Source organism: Passer montanus, unplaced genomic scaffold (assembly GCF_014805655.1).
Source record: "Passer montanus isolate IOZ18808 unplaced genomic scaffold, ASM1480565v1 scaffold10, whole genome shotgun sequence".
Lineage (NCBI taxonomy): Eukaryota > Metazoa > Chordata > Aves > Passeriformes > Passeridae > Passer > Passer montanus.
In genome coordinates, this window is record NW_024356505.1 from 24,131,058 (window position 1) to 24,154,341 (window position 23,284).

The following is a 23,284-nucleotide window of genomic DNA, read 5'->3' on the forward strand; positions in this document are numbered from 1 at the left end:
GGTTTTTTGACTATTCTAGTTTAGAAAGATAGTCCACAAGATGCTGACTCCCCCTCAACTCAAAAGAGTGAGGGCAGCAAAGGCACATACATATATATCAATGAGAGCTGAGGGAAGACCTTTCCCATTGCACAAATTTCAAACTTTTGAAATTCTTTTTCTTCTTCTTTATTTCTAAACCTTGAAAATAATAAAAAAATTTAAAAACCCGCAGGAATTCTATTAATCTGGAAGTCTAATTTCTCCTAATTAAAATAAAAGTTACACTTTTATTTTAACTCATCATCCAAGACATCTTATTGAAACACTCAGCAAACTCAAAAAACCAATCCAATTAGAAAAATTTATCAGTATTAAAAATTTCCACAAATTTGCAGGCTCCAACTGGAATGTTTCAATACAAATGCATTCAGTGGAAAAGTCTCTGACCAGTTGTCCACAGAGTTTCAGAACACTCACCAACTTCTAGAAGTCAAACTTAAAATTGCAAGGTACAAATCAGAAAACTACTAGACAGAAAAGCACTGATGTTCTGCTCCATCAAATATGATTTGTAATGCAGCAACCTAACTGGTTTCATGACAATCCACAGCTATTCTGATCTATATAGCTGAAAAATCCAAGAAATCAATAAAATGTACAGTGGAGACAGATTTAATGAGGAATGGATCCGTCATGCATGACACTTTTGTAACTTCATTGAGCAATATAAAGAAATTCATTAATGAATCAGCACTATACCAGTCTACTGGAACCATATTTCCGCAGGGGTAATTAAGCTTCTGTGAAGGTCAACAACAAATGGCAACTGTCTTTTGTGAATGCCTTTTTGGAGTGGGCACATGATGTTCTGCCAGACAGATTCTCATGCAGGCATTCCACTGGACCAGCAATCACACTGTGTAAGGAGATTTCTTTTAAAGGCCTAGGATTTTTTGATGAAACACCTCTCTGTGATTTTACAGGACACAAGCGAGAAAATACACTTAAAATTTCAGGACATGATTTAGCAAGGCATTTTCTTGGCACCTTACCCTTTAGTAAAGCATGTGGATCTCCGGCAGGTGGGTTTAACAATGTCTAACAAGAGAGCATAGCGCAGCAAGGACTTTGGTGGTAAGAAATATTGACTCATTTCTTCGTTTTCCTCTTCCAAGAAGTCTTTTAGCATTTGAATAGAGGAATCATTATCCTGATTATGTTTCCTTTCCATCTCTTCTACTGTTTCAAGCTTAAATAGAAAGGCCCCTTTTGGTAAACTCTTCTTGCTGCTGCAATCTGGACCAATGTTTAGATGCAGGTTCTTCTCCTCAGAGGACAAAGAAGAACTAGTTTCACCCACTTTGTCAGCACCTTTTTCCTTGAGTAAATCCTGATCTGGGAATCTTGTCAATATCTAAGAGGAAATTATGACAAAAATAAAATTAAAGAACTGTATTTAATAAACAACTTGACAGCCAACCATACAGAGAGTAAGAAGTCCTTCCGAGATGCTCACAATAACTTTTAGAAGTTATTTTAATGAAGATTTCAAAAGCAGTAGCATCAAGATTAGCAGACCTATTGGCAATGATGTCAGAACAGCCTAAAATAATTGCCTTTGCAAAAAGACCTTTCCAAGTGTGTAAAAAATGTAGCAATATGATATGTTTTCTACCCCACTATCAGGCTAGAAAACACATCTCCCAACTGTTTAAAGCCATCTAAGCCACAGGCATGAACATCAGTCCTTACAAAGATCCAGGCTGAAAAAAGGAGACACAATTTAACTCTTCTGTTGGAATCACTCGTTCTTCTCCATTCATCAACACACACCAATAAACTGAAAATTTAACCCTCAATCTTCATGAAATGAAGCAAATTCAAGTATTATAAATAGACTCACTTGTCCAGGAGCTTGAAATGAAAATGGTTCTTGGTGAAGCTTTGCAATTAGAAAATACCGCAGCCTAGAATTGGGAATGCCAAGCTGTAATCAAAATTCAGAAGCCTTTAGTCCATGTGATAGTAAAGAAAAAGTGGTCTATTGCGTCATACAAGTTATCTGCCATTACATGCAGTAACAGAACTATGACACACTAATATATTTTATTACTTCAGAGATATCAGTATTTAAAGAATCAGAGATTCATAAAATGGTTTGTGTCATCTAGTTCCAAGCTCCCTGCTGTGGGTAAGGACACCTTTCACTAGCCCAGGCTGCTCAGAGCCACATCCAACCTGGCCTTGAACACTTCCAGGGATGAGGCATCCAGAGCTTCTCTGTGCAACCCCTTTCCGTGCCTCACCATCCTCACACAAAGAACTTCCTCCTGATTCTACTCTAATACTACTCTTTAAGTTTGAATCCATTCCCCCTTGTCCTGTAACTGCAGACTCTGGTAAACTGTCCCTCTCTGTCTTTCTTGTAGTTTCCCATCAGGTACTAGAAGGCTGCAATTAGGTCACCCTGAAGCCTCCTTTTTTCCAGGGTATTCTCTTGGTATTAGTTGGTAATACCTGCACACACTTGTAACTTCCATACCTAGGGACTTCCAAAGATCCAAGTGATCCAATTATTCTCTCTATCTCATAGTTTTGACTTTCTCTGTAAATGAATATGAATGTAAACAAAATTTTATAAAGCAAAAAAGTCTCTCTTTGCATTTTTAAACAAGGAACTATAAAACACCTAAGTGATTCAAGAAGAAAAATTTACATGCCTTACGATTACTTGGCACAATAATATTATTATTAAACAATTACTTGTTTTCTGTTAAAAGCAAAAAAGTCTCTCTTTGCCTTTTTAAACAAGGAACTATAAAACACCTAACAATTAAATAAATCTACCACAATTGGTTTTCAAGCTACATTCTATTAGCTTCTCTCAAATATTTATGGTACTTCACTGATTCCAGTTAGTCTTGCATAATCTGAAATTTCTCTCAAACTTTTTTCAGTTGCCAGGGTAACACAGAAACAAAGCTCCTCCTCCCACAAGAAACAGTCACATTTTCTGTGCTGGGAAATCCAGAGCCACAGCACTTCTGAAGCAGTGAGGCTCCTGCAGGGAAAACCACCTTCCTGGTTACAGTGGAAATTCATGCCTTCTTAAAAATATCAAATGGCAGCAAAGCAATATGGGACTATGATCTGAACACAAACAGCAATATAATTATGTCAGTATGAGAAATTAGAAGTCGTGTCAGTTGGTTTTCTCATTCAAGTGTATGCTTTGAGCATGACTCTCTTTTCTAACACAGAAGAGAATTTTCAAATGTTCTTGGACTCAGTGCACTTTGACCTATTAAACAATATTAGAGCAATTTTAGTACTCACACAGGTTGGAGACAAGAGAAATTCCTGATATTTAAATCCACATGTTGCTAGTGTTTGCAAAAGTTCATTTCTGAAAGGAATCAAAAAGCAATTATTCCCTTCACGTAGTCTTTAGCTCTTTTTATAATCCTAAATAAATGCAGATTAAATTCAGTATCATATTTACCAAAGCATTCATTGAAATAATTGGACAGCAAATTACTGATATGTCATCCATTGCTGAATTTGAGAGACATCATACGAAGTTCAGTGTTAGAGTCTATTACACATTCAAAGGCACCTCACTCTTACTACAGTGCAAATGCCTCTTCAAAAAATGTTTCATCTCTAGGAAAGTAATTGTGGTGTGTCAACAAGGAAACTAATCAGAGGGCAAGATACTCTCTTTACTGGGAATCATAAAACAGGAGATTAAAGCCACTACAAATAGGTCACTACTTCCTTCTGCACAAATACACAGCACTGGCTAAGCCAAAAAGGCTGAATTGAGGGATGACAAAAATCAGTGGCTTTGATTATAAAAATGAGGTGGGCCTGTGCTTCATAAACAATGGAAAGAGACTGTAATGGAAATAATCTTAAAAAGACTTCTCTTCTGTATTCCATGCAGACTGCAGTAGGCTGGAACTATACAACAGGCAGGAGCTGGGACCTGTACCCAGCACTGTATGTGAGACTGCATCCCAAGTGTCTTAAGAGAAAACAAGTGTCCTAACCAAGGTGTTTTCTCAAGCACAGCTTGTCACAAGCACTGGCCAGCAAGGCACAGCTTAGGGAACCCTGGGGGCTACAAGAGAAGACCAGGAACACTGAACCAGCTGAGCATGTCTCCCAGCTGCCTGCCGTATTGATTAAGAGCACGATATGCAGGGTGGCAGCTGGTGCTATAAGGAGTGCACGGGAAGATCCCACTCCACTCCAGTGAGAACTGAGAAGGAAGATGGCAACTCTCTCTCTCTTGTTTTGGTCACAAGAGAGGAGAGTGCTCCTGTTGTCATTATGCAACTGCAGTGACATTTTTCCTCTTCCACATTTCAGACCAGGACTAAATACATCTTACTGCATCTCTGGACCATTTGATAGCAGCCCTGAACCAGGGATAACCTACTATCAACAGAGGCACTCAAGAGAGCCCCAGGCTATTCTGTGATCATAACACAAGATACCATAGGATCCTGTCATGAATAAGCCCTTGAAACCTCTGATTGTAACACCTATTACTATTTTTCTTTGAAAACTAATTCTGACCTTTTCTAAAGCAAACATATCATCAAATCAAATAAAATACTCACCAAATAAAATTAAAAATAAAATACTGTTGTGTTTTATCCACACAGAGATATAACCACTTATCTAGCAAGTTCTTTTCACAACCTAAGATTTTAATTCCTGTCCCATCTCAAGCTATTTTGTTAACTCCAATTCTAGGAAATAAAATTCCCTTCTAAAGAATAAATCCCTTCTCCTTCTAAAGAACATACCCTTTTTGCAAGCTAATACCTGCATATGTTAATTACAGTTTACCTTGCAGAAGAGGATTCAAATCCTTTAACATTTTCTAAAAGTAGGTATTTTGGAAGCTTCTGAAGCCTACAGGGAAAAAAAAAAAAGCAAATCAGTGTAACAAGATGTAAAGTACATTATATTCATCCACAGATCTGTTTAGCTAGCAGAAAGATCAAAGTATTTCCACATCATGCTAGCTGTTAAAGTTTAGCATCGTTAAAAAACAACTGAATTAAAAATGTGGACTGCTGGTAAAAACCACAAAACCCCCCCTATGTTTGGATGAACAGCTGTACCCTCTTGTACTCCATGAATGTACTTTTGAAAATGTTTATCACTTTTCATTTCCTAAAGCACAATAATATTATTAAAGAGATTCAGTGTGTAATAGGAAATATAATTGTTGGAGAAAAACCAATTGCTACTTAGCCATAAAACAGTTGTTTTCAAGTGCTTGTACCTGAAATCAGTGTCAAAATGTCACATGAACCTTACTGATAACACATCAGAAACATTATTCATTTAACTGGTTTAAGAAACACAATTTGAAACATTTTGAAAATGTTTATCACTTTTCATTTCCTAAAGCACAATAATATTATTAAAGAGATTCAGTGTGTAATAGGAAATATAATTGTTGGAGAAAAACCAATTGCTACTTAGCCATAAAACAGTTGTTTTCAAGTGCTTGTACCTGAAATCAGTGTCAAAATGTCACATGAACCTTACTGATAACACATCAGAAACATTATTCATTTAACTGGTTTAAGAAACACAACATATTTAGAGTTCAAACTGCAGATATTCTCATTTTTCTAAACTTGACTCTTTTATTTTGATAGGGGGAAGGAGGTGTCTTAGCTTTAGCAGGATCAGTGCAAAGGTCTGGAAATAGGCACATTCCAAAAACAGTGTATTAAATCTCTGGAGAAATGAGCATGCCCAAACTGTGCCAAGGACTGTTCCAGCAATTTAGAAGCTTAGATGATTCAGATTCAAGTCTCTGGGAACATTCTGTAGCACTGATTAATTCTCTAATAAGGCTAATGTAGACACACAATGTCTGTCACACACTGGGATCTCAGAACAACATACAGAAGTCGGATATTAATGCCCCCAGACAGCAGCTTTGTGCTTATTGAAGTTAGTGACTTTGGACTTCCATTGGAACAAATCACAGCAGAATTTGTTTCAGCACATTTTTAATTACCACCAATTAAAGAATGAATTAAAAGAACCAATGCATCTCACAAGAAACTGGAAAATGTACAAAAAACTATGTCAAATTTAAAAATACTAAAAATAATAGGGAAATACTAAAAATAATAGGGAAAAAGTAATACTAGGCTAAAAAAAAAGCAGCATCAGCCAAATTCCTAGCAGAGGAATGGAGAATATTCTGCTGGCATGTCTACCCACACTCTTCATCATTGACTACTATGAAACTTCTTTTTCAGCAGTGAATCCAGAGCACAGCCTGAAATGCAAGCACTCATAGGGGATTGACAGATCACAAGGCAAGTAATCACTGTACAAAAAGGAAGTGTTAAGTACTTGGCAGGTATTAACATTAAAAATGTTTCTGTAAAAGCAGCACTTGGATGTTTTAGCATTGGATTTCACTGGGTTATGGCTTGGACACGATAAACAGACCAACATCTGGACCATTTGGGTTGGACTTTGCTGGCTGGGTGTTCCAAGGATTTCCCATGTCTTTCCAGATCTTGAAATTTTTCTTTCCATTATCTCTAATATTTGCCATCCTAGGCTACCTCTGTGTCTCGTTTCAGCAGTATTTCATTATAAAAGACTGAACAAAAGCTAAGTACATCCAAGGGATGATAAATTATTTTACACTTTTCATAAACTGCATGCACACCATAGCAATTTAAAATGTAAAAGGATAATTCCTACAGTAAGAGTTTCCTTTTTTGAGGCTGAAGTACTCCATACTCAATGTCTCACAAATGTATCATATTCAAAAAACACATAAGTGCTATCTTAGTAAAACACAAATGCACTGGAATTGAGAAACTCTACAGAAGCCATCATGTTGAACCTTCTAGTGACTACTTAGAGCAAGTGCTGCTTCAAGAACCCTCCCCGAGAAGATAAGGGACATTAGCAGTGTCTCCTGGGGTGCTGAGATAAAAGCAAGACAGCCAAGCCCAGGTCCTTTGCATCGTCATGATAAAAATACAGGTCCTGGAGTGTCTAAAGCTTTGGTTTTGAGAAGGAAAAGCTTCTGCTGTTTATCCAGCTAAGTCCAGAGCAACTGGGAAGCAGAATTTCCGTATTAATGCACTACAATGTCCAAAAATAGCCAGCCTCTTAACCATGTTTCAGTTTAATGGAAAGGAATCCCCAGGTCAGGAGATGCCTTTAAGGATATGGAAGACACTATTATTCTGACAAATTAACTTACTCAGTATCTGCCAGGTTTCATTTTTCATTTTAACAGATCAGTTGGAAACCTGTGTTACATTTCTCGTTTAACAAAAGACATCCTCTGCAATTTCTAAACAACCCCCATTCTCTCCCTAATTTTGTGTCTCTGACAGAAGCAGGGGAGTAGTAATACCCGTTCCTTTTTACCTAGGAATTGTCTAACTTACTGGGCCACAGAATCTGTGTTTTGTTCTGTATTGTCTGCCACAGATTTCTTATGTACGACCCTGCCAAGCCACTCAGCCCTTCTGTGTCATTGCTCTCTCTCTGCTCATGACAAGGACAAAGACACAGCTCCATTTAATGTTGTTGGCTGCATAAAGTTTCTAGAACAAGGATGAAGACTCTTTTCTCTCAGTGCTAACAGCAGTTTGAAAGAAAGGCTTTTTGGTACTGACTTCCTTCTGTTTTGAAAGCATTCATAAAAAAAAAAAAAAGAAAAAAAAGCAAAAGAGACAACAAACATTCATCTGCTCTCCAATCCTGACAGCAAGATGAACTAATGGAGGAATACATAGGGAACAGCTGTCCTAGTCTCCAGGTGAAGCAAGATTGCCACTAATACAAATAATTATGGCTGTTTTATTAGGAACTGGGATCTGACCAGGCAAAAAACAACAGATGAATTCAACGACACTGTCCAGACAATGCAGTGCTATTCAAATTATTTAGTATTAGTACTCCAAACAAGAGATTGTACTACAAAACAAAAATATACAATCTGCCCCAAGATATCGAGGCAGCACCAAAAAGAACAGACTTTAAGAAAGAACAGAAGTGGCTGCAAGACGCATGGCATTGTAGTCAACCTCTGCCCCAAGATATCAAGGCAGCACCAAAAAGAACAGAGACTTTAAGAAAGAACAGAAGTGGCTGCAAGACGCATGGCATTGTAGTCAACAGCATACTTAAACCAATTTTCAAATGGTAACACTTCAAAAGATGACTGTATGTTTAACCTAAGCTTTTGTAACCCAATATTTTAAAAACTTTTCATGTTTCCATGAGTCCAATAGACCAACAATTATATTACCTACTCCTGTTTCTATATAAAATCAATGCAAATTTGATGTTGAACTGAAAAGAACTCTTTCCTTTCATTTATTGTGTAGGCATAGTTTAAACAGACAAGCAATGAAAAGGAAACCAGATGATGAAGGTATATACAGCAACAATGAAGTGATGAGAGCATTAGTAAAATACAAGTATTTGTAAGTTACATATGATTATGTGAAAACAAACACAGAATACATCACAACACTAATAGTATCCCTCTAAAACATTACAGATATCTTGTCTCACTGAAATATAGTAGACTAGAGCATTAGTAAAATGCAAGTATTTGTAAGTTACATATGATCATGTGAAAACAAACACAAAATACATCACAACACCAGTAGTAACATCCCTCTAAAACATTACAGATATCTTGTCTCACTGAAATATAGTAGACCTAGTTGTAACAAAGTCTAGTTACAAAAGGGGCTTTACAATGGAGGTAGAAGTTTATACCTTGGGAGAATATCAAGGATATAGAGAAAGCTCTTAGTCCGTGGATCAGACACATCACCTTGCAGACCAATTCTAAGAAAGAATAAAGAAACAGTGGTGTATTACTCAGAGCAGACTGACATTGGAGCTATATTTTTCTACAGAATGCTGACACTTTGCTTTGAGTTTCAAAAGGAGATTCTGCAAAAGCCTCACGTACAGACAGGAGGACCTGCTCACAGAGGCAGTGTCCTGAGAGATGTTCTAAGGAATGAAAGTCTGCCTCTGGAATCCATCAGCTCACAGAAAGGTTAAAATTGAAGCATTCAGTAATGAAATCCACTCCCCAGTCTGCAAAGGCTTTAGCATTCTGGTCTTGTCCTGCAAAGTCTTTGAACATACTTGGCTCTGAATGAACAAAAAACCCCCACTGGGTTTCTGGGAATACCCTGCTATTTTGCACTGAATATATTAAATTATTTCTATGAATTAAAGCCTCATTGTTCACCATTTAGCAGGATTGAGCCCCACATGAACAACTTTGGAATCAATTTTGTAACACTAAACTGGAAAGATTATATAGGTTACAAAAATGATAATGATTCCAGGCCTGTGTTTCCCTAGCTTATACTTGTATCAGATCATAAAAAAAGAATAAAAGCTTTGTAGAAGAGCTTTAACATGTATCTAAATTAATCAGTCATACACAGATTTTTCTTTTCATCATATTATAAAGAAAAAATTCTGAAATCTTTCCTATATACATCATAGGTTTGCACTAATTCATTTTTTACAGATCAGCAACACTTTACAGGGATTTCTTTTCAATCTTAGAACATTCAATGAGATATATTTTCTTACACAACCATTATTATCACCATCAACAGACTTTTTTCATTAAGCTACTACTTTGCATGTGTGCAGTTACTAGAATCTTACCCCACTGGTCACTGATGTCAAATGAAATTAATTACAAATTAATCTGAAAAATAACATCTCAATAAACTCAGTCCTTAATCAGCAAGATGCTTCTCTTTATCAGCCACAAAATAATTTCAAAGCCATTATCCTTCTGGTCTTGGCTAAAATAGAAATATTCTTCAGAATAAACTGTGTGCATGTGCCATTTCCAAAGTACAAATAAAACCAGATTACACTCTTAAGTCTCAGGCAGAACCAAGAAATTCCAATCCGCCTTCTGGAGTTGCCCCAGGAAAATATTAGATTGATATCCAAAAGGAAAGGCAGGACTCCTAAACACTAAATTTTACTATTAGAGGAATAACACAGTTCATAAAATTGGTGCTGTAAGAGGCTTACTTAAACTGAATTAATATATACATAAGCAAGAAATGTGATCAACAATTAAGATGCAAATTGCTGCAAATTTCTTTCTTTCTTTTTTAAGATGCAAATTTCTTTCACTTCAGTAAACATCATGGTAAACAGAGCTACAACACATTTGCTTAGGAAGAGAAAGATACACAGATCACCCACAGAGAATGTCACTATGTCGTGATAACATTTCTCCTTTGACCACATATAGTGCCATAACTGCACTTTTTTCCCCAAGTGTGCTGTACCTACCTTGTAAAAGGCTGACAGGGAGGGCTCATCAAAATCATATCAAAAGATAATCTGTCAAATTCTTCCAGTGTTATGCCCTGAAAACAGAAAAAAATAGAATAATGATGAGTGTTGTGAATTGTATGAAATTCTCAAGTCATCTTTCAGACCAAACTACCCCTCTTACTTCCAGTATGCTTCATTTAGCAAAAAACTACCTGATCACTCACCTGACATAGTAATTTCAAAATCTTTTCTACTCTGGCAAACCATAAAATGTAAATATGCACTCACTGCTCTTCATATGAAACAAAACACTAATACTAATTAAGTACATTATGTAATTTATACATAATCTTGAGGTTTCTATCTGCTCATTCTTTGAGGTGTGCAGTGGTTCTTTCAGTAGATACTCACCTATTATTTCTATCATTACTCAGATATTAAGCCTTTGTATATCAAAATCAGTCTTTACATAGTCAAAATATGTGTAAATAACATCTGAGAAGTAAAGGAGCTCAAGTGTAAATAAGATAATTTTTACAAATCCAAACTAGGGGTTTTAGCTCTTAGGAGCTCACTGGTAATGCACCCTGTAAAGTTTATTTCATAGTTTTTCCCCTATAAAAATTAGTCAAAGATATTGTATGGCTGAAAGTCTCCTCTACAAAGCCAATCCTTTGGCACAGAATTAGGTCTGTGGTAGGAATTAATTATACAGGTAGAAATTCCTCTAAACTAAGTTTTCACCAGCACTAAAAGATCAACACATTAAGGGGCTGGGAGGAAAGACTGATCAAGTAACTATGACTTAGACAAAGAAACCACTCCTTACATATTCTGAGGGATACCTATACAGCAAATGCAATGTAGCTACCCAGAAAACGAGACAAAAGCTGCTATTTTTTTCCATTATATTTGAAGAAGGTGTCACTGACTCTAATAATCTGCTCTTGTCTACTACAGAATGATACAGGCAAAGATTAATCTTCTTTTTCCATTATAAAACTATCATTTAGGCAGTTATTATTGAGTGCTGAATAAGCATTTAACCTTTAGCCACCTATTTAACTCTTACTTAAGCTGGCGTCTTAAAACAGACACAGTATCTTTTACTGTCGTGTTGTAAAACCGTAAAAGCAGATTAAGAAGCATACAGTAATTTCTAACTCAATCCAAGCAAAACCATGCCTAGCTTGCCTCTCATCTATTAAAACAGATTATTTTAATCCAATTTTACTTATTTTTCAAATAATTTGGCAACTGACAGAATTCCTAAAACATTTTATCTATTGACCCTATTTAAAAAGATTCAAGAGTGCTCAGTCCAGTATATTTTGTTGTGTTTCTCTGAGCTCAATTATAACTTCAAAACAAAGGCATGCCACTAAGTAATTTAATTAAATTTTTTCAAAGTGCATGAAAATATTTTTTTTAATCTAAAAATATGATTTTTGACATTCTTTTACTGATGGTAAGTGCTCCCCTTGACATTTATATAACCTTTCTTCATGCAAACGGCAAGAATTTCAGGAAAAGCCTGCAGCATGAAATCCCTCTTACTTCAACAAGCAAATAGCACAAGCAATCAAAGTTATTGTAAAACTGCTTTATTCATAATAACATAAATATTTCTGTTTCTCTTGTTACTAATAAAGACAGTGAAAGCAACTCACATCTTACAAATGCCAGACTACAGTAAAAAACACATTAATTACTCACCTCAATAGTCTTTGCCCATAACGGCGTGCTGGGAAAGTTGTGCTTATAAACATCATTGGCAAGAGTGTTCACATCAACAGCAGCTACCACTTCTGCATATGTGCAGCTTTCTAAAATTAAAAAAATAATTTGAAAACTCTAGCTTCTCTTTACTACTCTTAGAAAAATGTATTTGCTCAGCTGTGTTACAGCATTGCTCAAAAACAAAAGCAAATTACACAATCAAATTCTACTATATTGTCTTCTGAAATTTTGTATGAAAAACATACTCTTATTCTAACCATATGGGCAATGCTTCCCTTCTTTATATATGCAAAAATGGAAGCTAAAGGAGATTTAAAAAGTAGATAAGTAAAGCAGATTTAAAAATTCCAAACAGGGTGCACCTCTACAATATTTTCACTTCTGTGCAGGTCTCTGTGGCCAGCAAGTTCCTGGCTACAGGAATCCTAAATCAATCCTGCCAAGCCTCACTGCTACTGCCTTATCCTCTGGCAACCTACAAGAAATAAGTGTGTTATTTTAGAGGTGTACTACTTCTCATTATGAAAAAATAGCACCAATATGTTTGACATATGTCTACTCTTCCAATAAAAATTTAAGCTGTCTGAAAAACATTTGTGCTTACATTTGAGGCTTAGGCCTCAAACTCAACTGCTGCCTCCTTTGAGTTAAAGGTCCCAAAATACCAAACTTGGCAGCTCCTCCTCTCTTGGACAGAGGTGTTATTGAAGAGAGGACAGTGTAACAAACACAGCTAAAACCCTGAAATAAAAATACACTAAAAAGAATGCAAATAAACAACTGTTAATTTATAAATTAAGAGAGTAATAGGTTTAAAAGAAGCTAAAGAGATAAAAAGAGCAGTGTTCACTCCATTGCTCATCATGTCACACTATTTGTTATTATTAAACACAATACCTTCAGTGAGGCTTTTTATCCAAGAAGATGGGCTGTGGTTACTGTCACAGCTGCAGGCAGAGAAGTGACCCTACCTCCTGATACCCGAGATCAGTATCAACCACCAGGATATTCACATTATGGTCGGCATTACAAAGCCTCAGATGAAACACAGGCAACTTTAAAAAAACTTTTGTAAACCAAAAGAAACAAGGCAAACAGCCACATGCCTTTGAATAATCTCACAATATGCTCAAGTAACACATTAACAAATGACCTTATGAGACACCATATGAATTACTACTAGTCAGCTAATTATTTACAGTTTGAGAGGATGAAAGCCCAGCTGGGATGATCCCAGTGGATTTTATTTTGAATAATGCAGTTTCCATCCACCCACTATCTTTCAGGTCTTCAAGGCTGTCTTAGTCTAAACTAAGATGAAAGAGAAATCTGAATATTGAAAAGACTGTAGCAGACATTTTAACAAGGACCAAGCTGGCTCTTCCAGGTTTACTTGATGCAATCAAGGGCAAAAAGATAAGGCTTTTCACAAGATAAATACTTACAGACCACTAAGGGTCAACATACAAATCATTATTTGCCACTACTATCTTGACCTTTTGACCAGAAGTTGTAACTGAGAACTAAATACAGGTGTATCCACAAGGACAATAGCATGACTACACCTGAGATTACAGAACAGGTAAGTTAACACTGACACCTAGCGTGAAAAGAAAGCTGGACGAATGTCTCAATTTACAAACATATTCAAGAACCAACACTCCATCTTCCTAAAACAAAGCTGCAGCATCTAAGTAACAGGAACAAACTTCCAATACTGTTAAAGAGACTGCTTTTCTCACTCACTCCTTCAGTTCTTAAAACACATTGTCCTAACAAGCTAACCCTTACTATGTTTTCCAAGTACTCCAGAAGAAAAATAAAATTTAAAAAATCAAGACCCTCAAATTATTATCTCAATTAACACATAGTTTTAAAATGGCAATGGGGAAGGCAAGCTGTGTGCTTTCTCTCACAAACTCATGATTCAGACACTTATTTTTTTACTGCCATCCATTCAATAACTCCCTGCATACCTACAGGAAAAAATAGCAGCTGAGGACTTCACAGGCCCAAAAGCCTGGAGATAGGGGAAGAGAGCACACATCTAACAGGAACCTATTGAATCCTCTTGCAATACAATGTTCAGTCTAAACCAGAGACATAGGCCAGCATGGAAAAAGGACAGGAACTTTTCCTGAAGTATTCCACCTGAGATCCTCTCTTCCTCATTCAAAGATCTGATAACTTTTTCAAAGCCTCTCCTCCTTTTCATTTCAAAGTTGCAGCTCACTTGGGAATTCCTGTTGCAGAACAGACTCCCCCTAAAAGCTGATTAAGCATGTTTGTGTGGAAATGCCCTGGAAACGCATGAAGGAGCTCGAGCAGACAAGCGGCTCTCACACATCCAACCTAACAAAGAAAAGCTTGTCTAAATTTCAAACAATGTGAAAATGCAACATTTTTAAAGAACTTCTCCTGAAAGTTAAATAACTTTATGTCAAACTGTGATAGTCTGCTTTCCTATAGCAATTACATTTACTACTTGAAAATTACTATAAGGAATGCATCATAAAAAAAGCCTGAAAGCAGAATCTAAGATAAACAGAATCAAGACTGTGTTTAACTATCCCCACTGACAAAAGGCACAAAACCAACTAAGGAATCGCTGACTTGGTGGGATGTTAAATCAACTCCCCAAAATACATAGCAAAACTTCAATACAGAAATGCACACAGCTCTGGAGATCTTTTTATCCCCCTCAAAAAAGTACATCCAATTTTCAAAACACAGATATTTAAGAGAATTACAAATGCAGGAAACAGATAATTTTATTCAGACTAAAGAAAAAATAATACACATTTCCTAAGTGAAACTAATTGGCTGCTGGAATACATGATTTGTAGGATTCCTCCACACCAGTTTTTCAACTGACGCTTCATTTCTGAGCAAGATCACACGGTTCAAATGGAAGCCACAGATATGACAGGGAAGTTACTGAGGGAGGTGTTATGACCTATTTTCAGGCAGACTAGATTGTAGTATTTTCTCTTGGCTGAAAGCAGGTGAAATCAAATTTGTATCATTCTATTAGTAATGTACTGATCTCACACTTAAAGCTTAAAACCTCTTGGACCCAGACAGCAGGAACTCTTTGACTGTTACTTAAACTGCCTAAGATGCAGCAATCAAACTCTGAGTCCCAGTTCTCTACTTTATTGAATACACAATGCTTACAAGCCCTCTCAGGTATGGAGTAGTCATTCTTGAGGAAAAGGGACACTGCTGTAAGGATTGGAAGGAGATGCATTGGAAACAAAGAAAGACAGGATGCGTGCATTAGCTTCTGATTTGAAAAAGTAAACCCAAAGAGTGTCACCTTCAAATGCCAGAAATAAAATTTCTGACATTACAATATCTGTCCTTTTCCTCTTTAGAATTGATTCCTTTGTCATGTGTTTCTGCAGACCTTAAAATTAACATAGATCTGTTTATATTCACTACTGTACTTTTGCAATAGAGCCATCAATGTCAACAGAACACATGAAATACACTGTGTTACAGCAAGGGCAGTTTGGTGGATTTCAGCATATTGGAAAATAGGAGCCAGAAAAATTATCTTTTCTGACAGGTATATGGAAACAGATGGAAAAGGGAAGATTAGTCATGAGTTTTGTCAGTCCTGTTTCCTTTTAAAACAGAGAGCAAAGATTTAATTTCTGAGTTGTCAGCTCTTGGCTGAAATGATTAGGCAGAACTGTCCATGGCTACAGTCAACACGACCATCAGTAAACTTGATACTGGGTTCCTGCAGGATACTTAGCAACCCCTTTCACTGCTCTGTTTGTAAAGGATTCAATCATGTTAAGCCATACAAACTTTATAAACTTACATTATAGCACAACTAGTACCATCCTGTGCTACAAAGAGCTGTATTTTGGAGAAGCATTAAATTGAGTTTAGGTGTAAAAACTTGCTCAAACCAGCAATATTTTTGTTTTGCATTGTGCTGGAAGTCAAAGACAGTTTTGTCTCCTTTGCCTCTCCTGGTGGGATAGCTTTGCCCAGTGTAAACATACACACCAGTTTTCTGTGCTGTGCAATTCACAGAGACAATCAAATAAAATGAACAAACATGCATAACAGAGCACAAAAGTTGTTACTCTGTAAAACTGAAATATAACAATTGCAGAGGAAAAATATCACCAACTTCATCACGGCAAACTTATGGTATTTTTTAGAATATGTCCTTTAGTATTTCATGCAAGAGGACTTTTTTTCAGGGACCTGCCAGATTACAAATGCTTGTGGCAGAGACATGGAACCCATTTTTCATGGGAAAACTGCCTAAATTAATAAGCCAGGTTTGTTTTGGTTGGGAAGGAGGAAGAGCGGGTGTTTGTTTCATGGAAAGTTGCTAAGGAAATGAATATGTAGCCCTAGATTTTCTAAAAAATAGATTTTCTAAAAATAAAACACTTTTTCACTGAAGAAACTCTGCACTTTATAAAGAACAAATTCACTCACACACACATAAAAATTATCATAGATTTAGATGTATTTCACTTAAACATCAATCTTTATAAATCCCAAAGGGTTTGGGAAACAGGGTGGGAAGAAGAAAGAAATGCACTTTCATCCCTTAGCTGCCTCAGTCTTTCAAGAGTGTGAATATGAACAGACTCACTGATTTCTGGCTTTAATTAAGCTCAACTTTACCATCTTTTGATGGTATCTTTATCAAAAGATACCATCAAAAGATGGTATCTTTTTGCAGATCTCTGGTGTTAAAATATTGTTACAAAGCATTCAAAATCTAAAACCAGAAATTCTACCTGTGCTGACATATCTACAGCTAAAGTACCAACACAGAGCTAAACAATCCCAAAGATTTTTCTTTTTCAGCTTTAGACTGAAACCTAAGTTCAGAAACAGCCTTCTCTCCATTGTCAAAAAGAATGTGATTCAAGTATGAAACTATGCACTCACAACTTCCATGTACTCTTTAAACACTTACAAGAGACTATAAACTTCCATCAATATGTGAAAATTCAATTATTTTTTACTGTAGGCAAGGACAACCTCAAAACCAATTGTATACTATTTAGTTCCAAATGCATTCTAGATTAATGACAGCTGCCAAAACAACAAACATCTTCATCCTGCAAGCTATCCTATAACTAAGTTTTTGAAAGATCACAGCCAAGAAGGGCATCAAGGTAGAAAAGTCAACATCAGATTTCCTGAGAAATTCCTATTTGCCAGTTGAAACACTGGCAATTTCACAGAATAGTAGAAAGTTGGACCAGCCAACTTGAATTAACCATAATTGACCCCATTACACGGCCAGGTACTACCCTGCAAGAACTGCAGAATCCCTTTTGTAGAACAAAAGGTTTCCTGGGATGCTGCCACTGAAATACTACATGCTCCCTCTGTTTTCTACATATTCCTATTATTTTTCTTGGCTTATAGATTCACTAGAAACCATACTAAGATAATATATTATTATATATAATCTTCATCTGTTTTGCATCTGGCTTACGGAAGCACTGGAACAATGGAGGCCTTTCTTTCAAAATTCTTATTTATATGGAAAAAAACCCCACAACCCTTCTAATATTTCTATACACAATTTAAGAGAAGATGCTGAACAATCTGCCACTTGCTAAATGGAGAACAGGATCAGGACCTTTCCAAACAGCATGGTTTCATGTACACATATAGGCCAAAAACATATAAGAAACACATCATTAAAGTACTTACAGAGGAACATTCCCTTCTTTTCTGTTTTATTTGCACGTAAAAGCAAACACTTCAATGCCCCTTGACTTTACTTTGTGCCTTCATAAACTGTGTAAGAAAACTGAATCCAGATGTCCAAAGGACTTTAAAAACTAGCAGAAATTATCACATGCCCAAGAATATCTCTGCTCCCAAATGAAATCCAGTTCATCAAAAACAGTTTTATATAATAACCTGTTATTAAATACTTAGTGCAAATTTTGTAGGACATCTTTTAATTAAATTGCTGACTAATACTTTTAACAAGACTCTGAACAAGATTTTCATCTACAAGTGTACAGTTTAGACCTCTCCTGAGACAACACAATGCTTATGGGCTGAACTCTCATATGCTTCCACAAACATAAGCACCCAAACTGAAAAATATTATACCAACTGTAATGCAAACAGCTTTGTATCTATTCACTTTGCAAATTTCAACTGGTACCTGACCACTCTGAATTAGTTAGGGTCATTTACACAAATAATAAATTAAATGTCCTTACTTACAGTCCCTCTATCTGCTTTGGCGGATACCACTACAAAAAAATCTCAGTCCCACTGTTCATACCTATCGCAATTTCTTCAGTCAAATGCAAACCCATAAGAACAGAAATTACGCAAAAGAGTGACAATGAATCAGTTGTGTTCAGCAAGTTCAGAAAAGTAAACATGGAAGTAAATTTACCTTTTCAGGAAATAATACATGGGGTTTAGTTAAGTCCTTCAGTCTCCAAATTGCACCAATAGGTGACATGATTTCAAGGCTTCATATTTGTAGTAACTATCCACTGGGTTATCACTAATTCTGTGTATCTTTTGGATAAAAGTTTATAGTCTTCTAATAATCTAATGAGGCATTTCCAGTATTTCCACCCTTTTAAGTATTCACTGAGTTGCAAGTGATGTTTTTTGCAGGTGGAAACTCACAGGACATCACATCTAGCATTATAATTTACTAAACATTGCAGCACACTACTGAACTGCCCCAAGACATCCATTCTTATGGCAAGAACACAGGTAATTCAGTAAAGAGTGAAGGAACCATGGTGTAGGCTAACTTTCAGGAACCAGTCCACTTTCTATGGAAATATGGAAATTGTCTACAACAAACATGGATAACTTGCCATCACTTCAGGAATCTGGTTACCAAAATAGCAGCGTGTTACCATTACAGTGTACACCATACACAAGGCCTAATACACTGTTTTCACTCTACAAAAACTCCAAAATGTGCAGTTCCAGACAAAGCTATACTTGCCTCTTAATATTCTAAGAATGTCTCTGGAAATAAGGAAAATACATCCTCAAAACAGGAGGTTAGGAACAATATAGGAACCTATTTTGTTGTGTATTTATATATACATAACAAACACATTAAAATATATTTTATATATTTATGTTCCCAAATAAAGCACTTAGATTCAAGCAAAAACAGGATGAAGGAAGAATGCAACTCTGACAACTGCGAGTGTGTTTTAAGCAAATAAGGGATGCTAAATGGATTTCACTCTGTAAGCATACTCTTAATATTCCATAGCTCCCTGGAAAAATGGCAAGATAAGGCAAGTTTCCACCTGATGTTTTTATGGCAATGCTCCCTGCTAATGCTCCTGAAGACTGAAAGACTTGAAAGATTGTTATTAGTTAAAATTATTATGGTGATTATCATAAGTTATACTAATGTGTATTGAAACATGGACTTCAAAGTAATAAGGTCCAGGGTACTTTACAATGGAAATCAATAGCCCTAATTTTTAATTTGGGGAAGCCAATTCACAGACTCTACAGGACCTGCTGAAGGTCACCCAGGCCGTGCCTTAACAATTCAGCAAATTGAGCTCCAGGGTTCCTTGTGCCAGATCAAAAACCCACCTGGGAACATGGGCTGGTGTGAACTCTCTACACCAGCTCAAATTGCACATTTCATTTTCATGTTTATAAAATGTTACACCAGCCTCGGATGGTCAGGCTTGCTCATATTGGAACATAGCTCAGCCGTTCACCTAACCATGGCCTGTGAAAGCCAAGTGCAAGTGCAAGCCCGTGGGAAGCCCTGGCTCATGTGGTTATCATCCTGGGCATCTCAGCTACTGCCATCCCATCTGCAGCAGAGCACACAAAAACAAACACAAAATCACGGCCTCTCCAGAAGCAGCTGCCTGGGCCAAACAAGGAGCAGGGATCCCTAATTTCTGTGCCAGCGTGCCCCGGGGTACCTGGTGCCACACACCAGGCTGGACAAGGGGCTACGGGAGAACAGGGGCCACCTTCGCCCGCCCCATCGAGAAGAGGGCACCGTGCACTGCCCCCCCTCGAGAAGACGGAGCCCCCGAGGGCGGGGTGTCCCGGGCGGGGCAGGCAGCACGGGGCCCCGCGGGACGCGCCGGTACCTCTGAGGGCCTGGTGCATGCCCCCGATGCCGCTGTACAGCTCCAGCACCCGCAGCGCCGCCATGCTCGGCCGGCCCGCCCGCCCGGCGCCTCCCCGAGCGCCGCCCGCCCGTTCCGCCGCTCTTTCGTTCCCCCCGCCCGCCCCGGAGCGGCGGCGGCTTGCGTTCCCCTCGCTCGGGGAAGCACGGGCGGCATCGGCCCCGCAGGACGAGGCCACCCCGGCTCAGCCGGCCCTGCCGCCCCCTGAGGTGTCCGGGGGCCGCCCTGCTGGCACTGAGGGCGGGAGGGGACCCGCTGCCCGCCGTCACCCCCGTGCGGGTCGGTCCGGCCGAACAAGAGCGGGCGGCGCAGGCAGGGAATGGCCGAGCAGGAGGGCAGGGGCTTCTCCTCATGAGGGGGGACGTGTGCCAGTGGCCTCGGCGGTGCCGTGGGCCCGGCGTGCGGTGGTGTTTTCGAGAAGTTCTCTCAAAGCCCGCACAGGAAAGAAGGAAATAAGTGATGAAAGTGCCCTTATTTACCCCAACGCTTCTTGCTAAATTGAGAAGGAAGAGACTACTCAATGGCACTGTTGCCCCACAAAGTGTCCGGTTTTTTAAACAAATAGTTCATATATATAAATATATATATATGTGTGTGTGTGGTGTATGTGTGCACACATGTGTATATATATATATATCAGCCAAAGTAAATGTGTCGCAGACTATTACATGGGTTACTCACCACAGTCAAGCAGACACCTACGCTTCAGTTTGAAGATTCAGATTGTAAAGTGAAGACGAAACAAAACAAACAAACAAACAAAAAAAAATCACCCAAACCAAACCAGAACATGTTTCTCCACTAGTTTCTTGATTTAATTATATACAGCATGTCATAGTAGCTCCCATCTCTTGACTTACAGTGGGGGAAGAATTTTTAGCTGAAACTGGAGGGCAAAGAAGTGGTAAATCTGCTGCCTTTCAATGCACTCCACTAAAATACAGGATGCATGACCTGTGGAAAACAGTGGAATTAGAAACAAAATTTCAAAATAAAAATATCAGTCCTTGCCAGTTTTTTTTTCAAAACAGTGCTGTCATTCACCTGTCATTCATTCACCTGGATCTTCATTATCAGACTCTGGGGCTGCTTCTTTATTTGTCAGCCATGAAAGGTGAATAAAACAAGAAGTCCAAGTCTGTGTCACATGAAAGAAAGTGCAGCACCAGAGGGAGAGCAGCAGGCATTGCAACCAGCTGTGTGCAGGTTTCCTGCATTGGTGGTTGATGGAGAATTGAGAAAGTGGAATCACATGGTGCAACAAAACTAGAAATGTGCTTGCTGGAGAAAAGAGTCGTGGGACAAAGATGGTGAGGACCTGAAGAAAATTGGTCAAGATGATGAAGATAGGTTACAAAGAGCAAGGTTATCAGTTAAGAAGATACACTTTAGTAGAACCCCTTCAATATATAGATGCAAGGTGAAAATTTAAAAAAAAATTAAAAAGGCAACTTTTAGACTACTGAAATCAGTAAAGCTGAGGAATGAGTTTGAGTTTCTTGTCCTGCTATTCCCGTAACCTACAGATCACAGCAATGCTAGATACTGTGATGAGTGAGAGCTGTAGTCAGCTAGAAACAGTTCATTTATTTGGAGCTGCCTGGTACCTGGAGTGATTAATATCAGACAGGAAGACAAGGCTGAGACCTGTTTTTCCTTCTCCTTTCCCTGACTCCAAGGTATTTTTGCCATTCATGCATAGGAAAAGTGGAGTCAGGTGGAAAAAGCAGCAGAGATGTCTCTGCTGTGCTGGTTGGTGGCAGTAGAACATTCCCAGCTCAGGGGAAATCCTCCACCTACTTCCTCTTCCAGTGTAGTAAACTGGAGAATATGATCAACATGCCTCCACTCTGGCAACAAAGAAATTAATAAGCTAGATAGGGATTTTATTGGCTTCCTCTTGTAAAGAATGGGAAGCACCAAAACTTCCCTAGCACTCATTTTTTAACAACTGGCAGCAGTCATTTTTATAATTCTGTATAACTGTGTCTGCCCTAACCTGGTTCTCATTATTAATTGACAGCTGTATAAAGAACTGAAATGAAAACAGGGAATCTGGAAGCAGTTATTTGTAGTGTTCTTCACTTTAAAAATGTAAAGTCAACATAATAACAACCATACTTTCTGGATCCAAACTTAGATAATAGTATTTAAGGCATGCTGCTTATTTCAGACAGGAGCAATGGCTCAGAAGTGCTGAGATCCATGGCCACTCATATCTTGCTTCTCACAGGAAAACTCAGAATGATGGCAGAGGGAGGGTGAGCCCTGTCAAAGCAATTGTTCATACTTCACTCAGAAAATCTTGCTAACATGTGTTGCCATTGCCATGGAGCAAGCTAAATGTTGCTGACACTTTGTCTTGTGACCCCAAAGCAGCCACATGTCTGCAAAATTTCCCAATTGGAGCTCTCTGACTTACTAAAATTTGGGTATTGTGACAGCCCTTTTTACTCTTTTCCATGCATATTGGATGGATAGAATTCCTGTAAAAGTCCATGAACACTAAATTTTATTAACAGAGAAGATTAATAGCAGAGTTGAATCCAAAGTCCAACTCTGGACTCTGCATTTTTAGGACACAAGTATGGGCTGTTTCATGTAGCAATTATGGCTCCACAATGTAGTTGGTTTTAAATAACAAATGAAAGGCTTTTCTAAAATGATGTTATTTTATTCTAAATGGGCACATCTACAGAATAATGCATTGATGAAACAGCTATTTGCTTGACTCTAATATATTTATAGTAAAATATATTTTAAGCAAACTGATCTTTTAATGATATTTTTTAAATTGTTGACATAAGCCTGTGATATCAGCATTTTCACTGAGACAGCTTTGAAAACTCCTGCCTCCTACCAACTAGAATCATTTCCTCAATGCAGAAGTTTCAGGAGTTTGCCCACATCTCTGATGAGTGGTATGATACAGATAATCATGCCAGGTCTGAAATTGTTGCCTTGGTAATCAACAAACATGCAGTGAAACAGCTACATGTGGTTAGAGGAACATGAAACTGCTGCAATATTTTCTCTTCCTAAAATGCTTTAGA

The 23,284-nt window shown here is 37.8% G+C and overlaps 1 protein-coding gene across 2 annotated transcripts in view; it reads right to left on the reverse strand.

The window, feature by feature from the left end:
- TRDMT1 (tRNA aspartic acid methyltransferase 1) overlaps positions 1-20,434 on the reverse strand; it is a 29,610-nt gene extending 9,176 nt beyond the window's left edge. The window contains exons 1-8 of one of the 2 annotated variants that reach the window (XM_039712007.1): positions 20,193-20,434; positions 12,052-12,161; positions 10,351-10,427; positions 8,785-8,856; positions 4,843-4,908; positions 3,319-3,388; positions 1,886-1,969; positions 1,035-1,396 (exon numbers count right to left, since the gene is read on the reverse strand). In XM_039712007.1, the coding sequence (XP_039567941.1) occupies positions 1,035-1,396; positions 1,886-1,969; positions 3,319-3,388; positions 4,843-4,908; positions 8,785-8,856; positions 10,351-10,427; positions 12,052-12,161; positions 20,193-20,256 (905 nt within the window). In that variant the 5' untranslated portion in view covers positions 20,257-20,434. Of the gene's footprint in view, positions 1-1,034; positions 1,397-1,885; positions 1,970-3,318; positions 3,389-4,842; positions 4,909-8,784; positions 8,857-10,350; positions 10,428-12,051; positions 12,162-12,972; positions 13,395-20,192 lie in introns of those variants that run through there. The other variant, XM_039712017.1, reaches the window with a different exon arrangement.
- Between the last annotated feature and the right edge of the window lie 2,850 nt (positions 20,435-23,284).